Source organism: Panthera uncia, unplaced genomic scaffold, assembly GCF_023721935.1.
Source record: "Panthera uncia isolate 11264 unplaced genomic scaffold, Puncia_PCG_1.0 HiC_scaffold_179, whole genome shotgun sequence".
Lineage (NCBI taxonomy): Eukaryota > Metazoa > Chordata > Mammalia > Carnivora > Felidae > Panthera > Panthera uncia.
The window spans coordinates 62,098-75,180 of NW_026058459.1; the positions used below are offsets into that span (position 1 = coordinate 62,098).

Sequence of the window (13,083 nt, forward strand, 5' to 3'; positions counted from 1 at the left end):
ATAAAACCACTCTTAAATCTGTGCACAATTTTCCACTACGCCATCCACATAGCTTACGATGACTTTTTGTAGCACCAGGAAGACTCTTAAACTGATTCTAATTAAACCTCCCCAGCCCAAATACATCAGAAAATTATGTAGAGTCTGCCATGGATTCTAGGAATGAATAGTGAGAAGGAAGGGGAAGGTGGGCGGGGCCAATAGTAATTGAACCACAGAGGAGAGGAACAGCATACAGTACAGAGACATGAAGATCCCAGCCAAATGTTCTTGCTCACACTACTAGGGTGATTCAAGGAAGTCATCAAGTGCAGAACAGTATCTTAAAATATATGAGAAAGAAAGGCACTGTACCATGTATAGTAATGTTAAATAATAAACAATTAAAAGCTACATGTAAGGTCCTAATTTTCAAAAATTACAGTATTTTTAGAAGCTTCTGTAAAAATTGGGGTGCCTGGGTTACTCAGTTGATTTAGCATCCGACTTCGGCTCAGGTCATCTCATGGTTTGTAGGTTTGAGCTCCTCATTGGGCTCTGTGCTGACAGCTCAGAGCCTGGAGCCTGCTTGGGATTCTGTGTTTCCCTCTCTCTCTTTCCCCTCCCCAATTTGTGTGCTTACTCTCTCTCTCTCTCTCTCTTTCCCTCTCTCTCAAAAATAAATAAATAAACATTAAAAAAAGAAGCTTCTGTAAAAATCAAATAATGAGGTATTTTAAAATACTGTGATACTCAGATTATAAAAGATATGATTGAAAATTCCTCATTATCTGGTTTATCTTAAGTTTGCTGTATTAAAAAAATAAATGCTTACCTTGAAAATTTTTATGGCTTTAATTTTTCCAGTGTGTCTTACATGGGGCCCTTTGCAAAGGTCAATTAGTGGACCACACCTATAATGAAATATTTCAGACATGCCCAGACACAGTTATAGCTTTTTGGACCGTTCATTACAAATCATGTTTTCATATGTTTTAAGTGAAGGATCTTACTTATTTGTACATCTTGAGGCAATTTTTAACTTGGGGGGCAATTTAAAATAATTTAATTCTTAATTTAGGATGAAGAAAGAGGCAATTTATCTGGCCTCAGATCCCAGTCTTGCCTCCTTTGCTCAAATTCAAAAAGTTACAGAATCTTCTGACAGAAACCACGCAGTCACCCACCACTTTTCAATGTCATGTCCCAAGGCTATTGAAAACCTTCCACTGTCATAAAATCAAAAAGCCATTTCCCTGTTCTACACTGATCTGCAAAGCCAAAATTAACTGCAACTTATATAAAATGTGCTAACTTGATACTTTAAAAATAAACTTCACCAAACCTATAGAATGTACACCAACAAGAGCGAACCATAATGTAAACTCTGGACTCTATGTGATTATGATGGTCAGTGCAGGTCCATCAACTGTCACTAACGAGCCACTCCACGGGGGGCATTGGTAGTGGCGGAGGCTGTGCACGAGTGGGGGAGAGGGTATGTGCGAAATCTCTGTACCTTCTCAATTTTGCTGTGGACTGAAATCTGCCCTGAGAAATAAGGTCTGTTCAATAAATAATAAACAAATAAGTAAGTAAGTAAGTAAGTAAGTAAATAAATAAATAAATAAATAAATTTCAAGGGTCTTTTGTGTATTTGTTTTTAGGTACTCTGGTGTTATGACAAAAGCCTTAACTGTCTTTTGGTTTACTAAAATGGAACACTGACTTCAGTGCAACTCTCAGGCACAAGTTCAGGTCAGAGATGACACCATTATTAAAACACATAGTGTGGGGTGCCTGGGCGGCTCAGTCGGTGAAGCTTCTGACATCTAACTCTTGGTTTTGGCTCACGTCATGATCTCACAGTACCTGAGTCCTGGGTTGGGTTCTGTGCTGACAGTGTGGAGCCTGCTGGGATTCTCTCTCTCTCTGTCTCTCTCTCTCTCTCTGCCTGCCCCTCCCCTCTCAAAATAAATAACATTAAATAAAAAAAACCACATGGTGCGGTTGCTGGGGATTGATTCACTTGCACCTCTAACCACGAAGGACCCCCAAACCTTAATAAGCACAGACTTTTTTTCAAGCACAGAGACACTTAAAAAAATTAAAATACTAATGACACTGGTCAGAGGGAAGGTACTTAACATCAACTAATTTAAGGAAAATTTAGTAAAGAAAGTAAATTCTTCCTTAACTATTCCAACCAATTTTAAATACTTTTAAAGTTCACTGGTTAAAGAGTTAAAAATTACAATGAATACATAAAGGGGCTGGTTTATTCACCAAAGTGGATAAATATGCTTTAAATATGAAAATGTCATTTATTTGAATGGCCAGGCTTTATTGTTCTCTGCCCAAGATGGGAGTGGTAAATCAAAGCTCACAGGTGTGGAAGGAATGCCTAATTAGCATGGAAGACTTCAATACGCTCATCTTAAAATAACCCTGTAGAAGAAAATACAATTCATTTTCTAAAAATTAAATTGACAGAGTAAGAAGTGTCAATATTGACCTAAGGAAGGTTCAAAAAATAGCCACAAGAGCTCAAGTATTAGGAGCCTGAATTTTAAAACTTCGCATGTCTTTTCTATCTCTTCATGTATTAAACTTCAAAATGCATATAGTAACATTTATTTGAATTATAAGTAATAACCAATAAAACCTTATCAGGTCACTGGAGAATAGCAAAGATGAGGCAAGCATGGTATCCCACTTCAATGTCAAATGGCAACGAGTTCATATTATAATGTAAGAAATGCACTGAGCACATCTTTGCTTAAAGGGGAGATGACTTCTCTTACAGTACAATGAAACTACAGACCTGTAACTATGTGACCATGGAAAGTAAATGCTTTGTGGAGGGTTTTTCTGATACCAGATCTCCTAAGATTGGACCATGAAGGTCATAGCATCAGCCAGACATCCAGAACACACAGAAATGGGGAACAGCAATTACCTACAAGGCAGCTTTAAAACCACACGAATAAAATAGGGGCTCCAGATGTTAAACAAACAGAACTGAGTTGTGGTGATATTGATTTCACTTGCCTCTTCCTATCACTTGATTTACCTTCGGTTCCTAACACTGTCTTTCTTTTTTATCATGAACATCCTGCTAACGCATGAAAGCTAACAACACCTTTGGACTCCAGGAAACGGGGAGTATATATAGTGGAGGCAGGAAATCACTGCATGAGGGGATGGTCCCTAACAGCTCCCACTGCCACATTAATAAGAATATGAGGATGAAACAAAATTCCGTTCCTAAAGAGCTCCCCTTGAAATGTAAAGCACTGGGCAAACACAATCTCACCCACATGGGGAAAGATGCTGCTACAGCTAACATCTGGAAAATGAAATTCGGGTTTCAGCAGCAGACTGATAAACACAAATGAAGACATAATAATTTCCTTTTGCTGATAACATTTTGGAGTCTCTAGCTAACATAGTATACCAACTATGCAAATTGACAAAGAGACCACCCACCCAAGGACCAACTGCTTCTACTGCTAATGCCTTAAAGTTTACCACTGAGCACCACTTAAAATTTACACACACTTTGGGGTGCCTGGGTGGCTCAGTCAGTTAAGCTCAGGTCATGATCTCATGGTTCCTGAGTTTGAGCCCCGCATCAGTCTCTGTGCTGACAGCTCAGAGCCTGGAGCCTGCTTCAGATTCTGTGTCCCCCTCTCTTTCTGCCCCTCCTATGCTTGCACTTTGTCTCTCTCTCTCTCAAAAATAAATAAACATTTTTAAAAATTCAAAATAAATAAATAAATAAATACAGTCTACACACACTTTACCTGTAAACTGTCGTAGTTGGAGTGTTAACCTTCTCATTCAGGATGCGGCATTTAAATTTATTGTACTATAAAGAAAAACATATTTACATATTATTATGTTATTATGTAAAATGCTTAAGTAGGAAAAATTTTTCTTTTTAGGAAAAAAACTTATTTTTTTTCAACAAACACTGAATGGGTGTCTACTATGTTCTAGTGCTGAGACCCCAGGAATACCAAGAGCTCATAGCTTAGAGCTGTACTGTCCAAAACAGGAGCCACAAGCCCGTGTGGCTATTGAGCACTTGCAATGGAACCAGCCTGAAATGAGATGTGTGTAAGTGCAAAACACATTGGATTTCAGAGACGTGCTATGAAAGAATGTACAATAGTTTAGTAACTATTTTTATGTTGGTTACATGATACAGTGATATTTTTGATATAATGGGTTAAATACGACATTATAAAAATTAATTTTGCCATTCTTTTACTTTTAAAATGTGGCCACCAGAAAAAGATTATATCCGTGGCTCAGATTTGTGAATCACATTATATTTTTATTGAACGGCACTGTTCTAGAAGATTCCAATTTTTTTATCTCATTTTTAGAGTGTACTTTTTAAAGTTTTTATTTAAATTCCAGTTAGTTAATATACAGTGTAATACTAATTTCAGGTGTACAATATAGTGCAATTCATGACTTCCATATATCAGGTACTCATCACAAGTGCCCTCCTTAATCCCTGTCACCTATTTAACCCATCCCCACCCCCACCTACCTCTGGTAATCATCAGTTTGTTCTCTACAGTTAAGAGTTTGTTTCTTGGGGTGCCTGGGTGGCTCAGTTGGTTGAGCGTCCAACTTTGGTTCAGGTCATGATCTCGCGGTCCATGAGTTCAAGCCCTGTGTTGGGCCCTGTGCTGACAGCTCAGAGCCTGGAGCCTGCTTCAGATTCTGTGTCCCCCCCTCTCTCTCTGCCCCTCCCCCACTCATGCTCTGTCTCTCTCACTCTCAAAAATGAATAAATGTTAAAAAAATTTTTTTTAAAGAGTTTGTCTCTTGGTTTGTCTTGCTCCTTCTCCCCCCCCCCTTTTGCTCCTTTGTTTTGTTTCTTAAATTCTACATATGAGTGAAATCATATGGTATTTGTCTTTCTCTGACTTATTTCTCTTAGCTTAGTACTGTCTAGCTCCATCCACGTCTTCAATGGCAAGATTTCATTATTTTTTATGGCTGGATAATATTCCATTGTGTATATATATATATATATATATATATACACCACCTTTTCTTTATTCATTCATCAGTCAATGGACACTTGGGCTGTTTCCATAATTTGGCTATGGTAGATAATGTTGCTACAAACATTGGAGTGTAGGTATCCCTTTGAATTAGTATTTTTGTATTCTTTGGGTAAATACCTAGTAATGCGATTGCTGGATCATACAGTAATTCTATTTTTAATTTTTTGAGGAACCTCCATATTGTCCTTCAGAGAGGCTGCACCAGTTTGCATTCCTACCAACAGTGCAAGAGGGTTCCCCTTTCTCCACCAACACCTATTGTTTCTTGTGCTGTTGATTTTATCCATTCTGACAGGTGAGAGGTGGTATCTCATGGTGGTTTTGACTTGCATTTCCCTGATGATAAATGATGTTGTGCCTCTTTTCATCTGTCTGTTGGCCATCAGTATGTCTTCTTTGGGAAAAATGTCATGTCTTCTGCCCATTTTTTAATTGGATTATTCATTTTTGAGGTGTTGAATTTTATAAGTTCTTCATATATTTTAGATACTAACCCTTTATTGGATATGTCATTTGCAAATATCTTCTCCCATTCCATAGGATGCTTTTTAGTTTTACTGATTGCTTCCTTTGCTGTGCAAAAGCTTTTTATTTTGATATAATCCCTATAGTTTATTTTTGCCCTTATTTCTCTTGCCTCAGGAGACATCTCTAGAAAGAAGTTGCTACCGCCAATGTCAAAGAAGATATTGCCTGAGTTTTCTAGATTTTATTGGTTTCGGGTCTCACATTTAGAAGATTGCAATTTGAACTACATGAAATAAATAAAATTCTGAGGACACAGCTGCATTTTTAATTTACATAAACAAAAACTAAGTTTACAATAAATGATCATATTGTTACATTAAAAACTCAGAAGACACTTTCTTTCCTGCTTTCATCACTATTGCCTTGGAGACAGGTACTTTATATTAAATAACTACTTGAGGAAGGTAGTTGTTGGGAGAAAAAAATAGATATGTATGATTGAACTGTCTCATACTTTTATGTTCAAGCAAAATTATTTTTCTTCACAAACTTGGAGGTGTTTTTTTTTATTGAGTTTAATTCTTTTTTTTTTTTTAAGAGGGAGTGTATCTGAATTTTAATGCTTTACTTTCCATGTTCTGTAGTTTCTACCACTGACCTAAGGAACAAAACTGCTTGAACAGCTCATTTCTCTACCAAAGCAGATGGCAGTTTGACCTCTCAGAGAATATGCAAACCAGAAGAAATGTCACATTTTTCTTCCCTGGGCCTTTTGAGAAACTAGACCAAAATGTTAAGTCATTCAAGGTTCTTATTGAGCAGTGGCGCTTTACTGTCTAGAGAAGCAAATGAACCCCGCCCCCCCTCCCCCCCCAGAATGGCACTGCACAGGCGTGGACTCGGGGCACACTAAACTAGGAGTCGAGAACCTTGAGCAGCAGTTCAGAGTTTTATCCACCTCAATTTTTCCTGCTTTTTGCCCACTATTATGGCCAATGTGGGCGGGTGGGAAGGGGGCTATTCCTGACAACTTATGCTTTCCAAGATCCTCTTAAAGAGAGTTCTCTAGTTGAGTGGAAACTCTTCTACACAAAGTTGGCCGGTTCTGTGAACCTGGAAACGAATTTCTCTCTGAATGCTTATGTTGCAAGTTCCTCATAGGGAAAGAGCCTTAGAATAACATGAAGTTCTATTTTATCGGCAACTTAGAATGCAAAGTATTTTATTTTTAAACTTCTAAATTTGAAAACAAAACAGCCTAGGTTAAATAATGGTTTTTCCAAAGCTGAATGTGCTCACGTGGAGATCCATTTTTCTGCTTGCAGCACAAAACAACTTCCTACAACTCCTAGGCAGGAACACTACTGATTTTGATGGTCTGTGATTGGATGAATGGATCAATCTCAGTTGGTTATGTCCCCTTTTTTTTCCTTGGTAAGGGCTTAAAAAAATTCTAGAACAGATGCATTTTTCTAGTCTTACACAGACACTTTGATTCCAAATGTCTCCTGAGAGGCATATACCATATTCAGGAACCCATCTTCGTCCTTCTCATGTTCATACATTTCAGAAATCGGAGTGGACACACTCACCATGCTGTGTCCATTGACTAACAGGAAGAACTCCTGATTAGCGTTGAGCTGTAAGCACCTCCTAATGATCTTGATGAGCTCACTCATGTTGACGTGATCAGGTACAAGGAACTTGGTTTTGTCCAGTACAGGAAGTTGCTTCTCACCCTTGTATCGTTCTGTGATCACTGGGATTTTCGTAGGATGCTGCTCTTGGATAAGTCGGACATCTTCTACTCTTTGTTCAAAGGTGCGGCGCTGCTTGAAGGTCTTCTCCGACAGCATGGCACGGGAGGCGAGGCGGAGGGTCCGGCTGTTCCAGACGGCAGTGGCAGAGACTCCGACCGTGGCGACAGCAACTTCCCTTGTCTGATTGAGTTTAATTCTTAAGAGGAGATGCAAAAAGGCAACCCACGAAGAGGAGAAAATAACTGCAAATCACATATCCAATAAAGGATTAATATCCAGAGTATGTAAAGAATTCCTACAACTCAACACCAAAAAACAAACAACCCAATTAAAAAATGGGCAAAGGACTGGGATAGACTTTTCTTCCAATCGGATATACAAATGGCCAATAAGTATATGGAAAGATGCTTAATATCACTAGTCATTAGAATAATGCAAACCAAAAGCACAATGAGATGCCATCTCACACCCATTAGGATGACTATTACCAAGAAAACAGAAAACTGCAAGTGTTGGCAAGGATATGGAGCGGAATGCTCGTGCACTGCTGATGGGAATGTAAAATGCTAACAGCTGCTGTGGCAAACAGTATGGCAGTTGACAAAACTGAGAATTTCCATATAATCCAGCAATGCAACTTCTGGAGATACACCCAAAAGAATTAGAGGCAGGGACTCGATCAGATATTTGTACACCCACATTCACAGCAACACTTTTCAGAATTGTCAAAAGGTGGAAACAACTCAAGTGTCCGTCCACAGATGAATGAATAAACAAAATGCAGTCTATACACACCATGAAGTATTATTCAGCCTTGAGAAGGAAGGAAATTCTGACACCCGCTACAAGATGGACAAACCTTGAGCACATTACACTGGTAAAATAAAGGAGGTCACAAAGGACAAGTATTGTATTATTCCACTTATATGGTTCTTAGAGTCATCAAATTCATAGAGACAGAAAAAGGGGAAGTGGGAACAGGGAATTAGTGCTTACTAGGTGTGGGGTTCCAGTTGGAGAAGATGAAAAAGCTCTGGAGATGGATGGTGGTGATGCTTGCCCAATATGAATGCACCAAATGCTACAGAACTATACACTTAAAAATGATTGACATAATAGGAACTTGGTCAGTTAAGCGTCCGACTCTTGGTTTTGGCTCAGGTCATGATCTCACGGTTCGGGAATTCTAGCCCTATGTCGGGCTCTGAGCTGACAGCATGGAGTCTGCTTGGGATTCCATCTCTTTCTCTCTCAAAATAAATATATAAACTTAAAAAAAAATGGTCAGCATAAATTTTTTTTTTCCCTTTTGGGTATTTTACCACACACACACACAAAAAGAGTAGCTGCAACTTTACCAAGCCGAAATCTATCTTTTATTTCAAGCTCACAAAATTAACAATATTGTGTGTTCAAATTATGTGCTTTCTCTGATATGATTTAAAATGTAAATTTAAGTATTTTTTTAATGTTTTTATTTATTTTTGAGACAGAGAGAGACAGATCATGAGCGGGGAGGGGCAGAGAGAGAGGGAGACACAGAATCCGAAGCAGGCTCTAGGCTCTGAGCTGTCAGCACAGAGCCTAACGCGGGGCTCAAACTCATGGACTGTGAGATCATGATCTGAGCTGACGTCGGACGCTTAACCAACTGAGCCATCCAGACGCCCCTAAATTTAAGCATTCTTAAATTTACATACGCTTACATACATTGGTCAAAACAGTATAAAGAAAAAAACAGAAGTATTGTTGAATTTAGTAGTCAGGATATTAACAATACTCAGAATGAATCAGATTTATAAACACATATATGAAAACTATTCCCCTGGTCATTTACCTACATATATTGGCATTAAAATGTTCAGGAAATGGGGAACCTGGGTGGCTCAGTTGGTTAAGCATCCGACTTCTGCTCAGGTCATGATCTCACAGTTCACGAGTTCGAGCCCCATGTTGGGCTATGTGTTGACAGCTCAGAGCCTGGAGCCTGCTTCAGATTCTCTGTGTCCCTTTCTCTCTGCCCCTCCCCGCTCACACTCTGCCTCTGCTCTCTCTATCTGAAAGGTAAATAAACATTTAAAAAAAATTTTTTTTAATGTTCTGGAAAAAGTAGGGAAGTATCACATTGAGCGACTAGTGACAACCTCACAACAGGTTGCCAACCTGGAACAATGTGGCAAGCAACATCCAATTATTTGTTTAAAAAAAAAAAAAAGCTGTCTATGTTGATTAATTGTTTTTACTATTCCTGGCAAAAGGTTTTCTTATTCCAAAGAGTTTCCTGAAATTACCTTAAACATTTCGAGGAGCACTTCCTTGCTGACTTCCAGTCTTTCAAAGGGTTGCTTTTCTTTTATGATAGTCTTACATATGTTCTCCAGGGCCGACAGTTCTGTGCTGGACACGGCTCTAAAAAGAAGAGCAAGTGATAGTCAACACAGATTTCTCAGACATCACGCATGTATGTTCCTTTTTGTGGACGCTCGTCATTAACTGAGGAATTTGTGCCTTATTGTACCCGGACTTCAGAAAGTCATACATTCATATGCAGGGCCGATAATCTTACTTCTCAAGGAGGAAAACGGAGGCACCAACAGATGAAGTGATTTGCCTACAAATCTTCTCTGCGATGAAGTGTGCAATTTGAAAACCCTGTTAAAATACTCGCTGGTTAGAGTGTAAGCTCCTTTGAGGCCTGTTCTTCTGTGTGGTCTACCTTACACATCACACATCTACATTTTTTGTTCAAAAGAGCTATAGTAGGGGTGCCTGGGTGGTTCAGTCGGTTAAGCATCTGATTCCTGGTTTCGGCTCAGGTCATGATCTCATGGTTTGTGGGTTCAAGCCCCATGTCGGGTCTGCACTGATAGTGTGGAGCCTGCTTGGGGTTCTGTCTCTCTCTTCCTCTCTGTCTGCCCCTCCCTGCTTGCTTGCTCTCTCAAAATAAATAAATAAACTTAAAAAAAAAAAAAAAAAGGCTGTGGTAAGTGCTCACACATCCCGGCCCTCGCTGACTGTTGAATCTAGGTTGGGAGAAAGATCTGTGAGCGTGAACTGCCGAGTCCAGTCTGGCACTCACAGGGAATGGCCCACTGTGAGCCATCAGCTGACCTCTTTCAGCCACTCCCTGGTTTGCCCTCATTCCCCTCCATGCACACGGCCTTCCTTACCTTTCCTCAAACAAGTCAGGCATAGGCCCACACCAGGGAGGTCCCAGAGGCCTAGAATGTTTCCCCCAAATGTCCCAAAATACACCCCCACACACAACTGCCTCAGAACTTGCTCCCTCCATCCTGGTCCCCACTTCAACATCACTTCCCCCGTTCATGACCACTGTCGTGGCACATACCTCCCCACAGCTGGTTTATTTTCCTTCACACCACTCATCACCACCTGACAGCAGAGGGCTGTTTGCTTTTGTCTAAGCTAGCGAGACTGTTAGCTCCATGGGGACAGACTGATCTGCTCACTTATGAATCACCAGCACCAAGCACAGAACACATAAGAAGCAGTCAAAAACTCTTGTTGAATGACTCTCTGGGTAGTGGTAACAGGAGATAAAGCTGGACAAGCCTGTACGTAGGAGCTACAGAGTCGGATGCTCAGTTAGGGAGACCATTTAAGCAGTCGGGGTGGGGGGAAGGAACAGGTAAGGACAGAATGCACCATAGTCATCCAGCAAGAGATGCTATGGGTCTAAACTGAGGCAGAAGTAACAGAGGAGGAAGGGAGGAAGGGAGGACAGGAGAACTATTGAGGAGATAGAACAGGAAGACCCGGATGGAATGACTGGATAGTGTGGGGTGACAGTGAGGAACAGGAATTGGAAGGACCCTCAGGTTTCAGTTTTAACAGCTGGTCCTTAAGGACTATGGGGAGTACAGGGAACGAGGTGGGCTGGGGCTGGGCACAGAACTCTCGAATGTGAGGCCTCTGTTCACCACTCTGCCTGGTATTTATCTGTGTGAGATGTCTGGCTGAGGCAGATAGCGCCCTCGGTTATCATGGAGCAGAAGTGCACCCACTGCTCTCTAAGGATTAAATCTGTGATTCTGGTCTTAATTTACTACTATGATGTAGCAAGTCCCGGATTAGATAGATACTGTATCACTTCCTTCTGAGGAAAAGAAAGTTGGAGATGTTGCTCTGGAATCTTAATTCATAAAAAATTAATTTTCAAACACAGCCAATCTACAGCCATGTTATATAACACACACATTCAGTAAAATAATACGTAACCATCATAAAACAACGGACTGTAAACACATGCCTCCGGAAGTGAATATTCAGTGGTATTACCTGTCTTCAATGAACATGTCATAATAAAATCCATTTTCAATGGGTGGACCATAGCACAAGTGGCCCCCATAGTAACGCTCCATGGCTTCCCCAAGAATATGAGCACTGGAGTGCCAGTACACCTGCAGGGCATGAAACACAGAGGGCAGAGGCAATCAAAATCATGTCATGGAAACTTATTAGTCCGGTAACATAAGTAAGCAAGTGCATACACTTTAAGGGTATAAACATCAAGACATAGAGTAACACTGGGGTGCCTGGGTGGCTCAGTTGGTTACGTGTCCAACCTCAGCTCAAGTCATGATCTTATAGTTCATGAGTTTGAGTCCCGCATCGGGCTCTGTGCTGATAGCTCGGAGCCTGGAGCCTGCTTCAGATTCTGTGTCTCCCTCTCTCTCTGCCCCTCTCCTGCTCGTTCTCTCTCTCATTCTCTCTCTTTCTCTCTCTCTCTCTCAAAAATAAATAAACATTACAAAGAAAAAGACATCAATTTGAAAAGAAAATCTTCAATGCCCACTGAGAAGAGAACATTTTCTGAGTGCTTTGCAATTATACCAGAGCCATATGCTTGGTTCTAGCGTGAAACTGCTGCTCTGAGCTGCTCCTACACCATTTCCTTCTGCGCATCTTAACTTGCAGAGAAGATGTGACAGCCTCAACCATGGCTTGGACCGCTGAGGGGGAAGCAGCAGCATGCAAGCCCAATTCAGCCCAGAGTGGAGGGAAGCCAGGCGTGACAGACACTGATTTCCTTTCTTTTCCTCCAGAGGCAGCAGCTAAGCTGAACGCAGAAGGCCGAAGTAGTTTTCTGTCTCCACAGCAGTCTCCACACGCTTTTGACAGAATGACTTTTTGAAGGGAGAAAAGTATAGCCTGGGAATGCCTGCTGGTTGCCTGAGACTCCTGGGCAGGAGGACACACATGAGTTAATTCATAGTCCAAGGGCTGGTCATCACATCTACAAGTTCAGAAAGTTTGGTTTTGAATTCCTAAGGAATCAAAGGTTTATGGATAAACTAAAACTAACTGAAGTCACTGGATACATAGAGGTACCAGAAAAGCAAGACAATGGAGTCCCCCTGGCAGCCCTTTCTTTCCCTTATTAAATAAAAAAACCTTACAATTAGAAAGCTGTTTGACAAATAAGTCAAAGCACAGGGAGTCCTCTGAGCAGGCTATGTGCAATCCCAACCCATAGCATTAAGCAGGGATATGATCCACAAACTGCCCCAGAGCCTCCGTCCTTGGCACAGACCTTTGCTTTGGATGGCGCCAGGAGGGTAGGCTAACTGTCAACAGGAACCCAAGTGTCTTCTTTGGCGCACTGTCCGCACCTAGATGTTTGTTGAGCCAAACACTGTGTTGGGTGCGGAGGATACAACAGTGAAAGAAACGAGTCACTGGCCTCATGCAGTTTACCGCACATTGTGAGGGAGACAGGCAGAAACTAACCAGTAAGTGCGTAATCATGAGAGAAGAAGAGGATG

At 40.8% G+C, this 13,083-nt stretch overlaps 2 protein-coding genes across 2 annotated transcripts in view; both read right to left on the minus strand.

Annotated features, from left to right (window-relative positions):
• Positions 1 to 13,083, minus strand: part of LOC125917394 (threonine--tRNA ligase 2, cytoplasmic) — a 63,053-nt gene that overhangs the window by 36,766 nt on the left and 13,204 nt on the right. Inside the window, exons 5-8 of the mRNA XM_049623602.1 lie at positions 11,597 to 11,718; positions 9,589 to 9,706; positions 3,786 to 3,850; positions 815 to 893 (exon numbers count right to left, since the gene is read on the minus strand). Coding sequence (XP_049479559.1) covers positions 815 to 893; positions 3,786 to 3,850; positions 9,589 to 9,706; positions 11,597 to 11,718 — 384 coding nt within the window. The remainder of the gene's footprint in view (positions 1 to 814; positions 894 to 3,785; positions 3,851 to 9,588; positions 9,707 to 11,596; positions 11,719 to 13,083) is intronic.
• LOC125917395 (microtubule-associated proteins 1A/1B light chain 3B-like) lies at positions 6,135 to 7,432 on the minus strand. Its single transcript, XM_049623603.1, has one exon. It carries the CDS (start codon positions 7,391 to 7,393, stop codon positions 7,016 to 7,018), a length of 378 nt encoding a protein of 125 aa, XP_049479560.1. The 5' UTR covers positions 7,394 to 7,432; the 3' UTR covers positions 6,135 to 7,015.

Coding starts and splice junctions, on each gene's coding strand:
- LOC125917395 (XM_049623603.1), bottom strand. CDS start 7,393: ATGCTGTCGGAGAAGACCTTCAAGCAGCGCCGCACCTTTGAACAAAGA.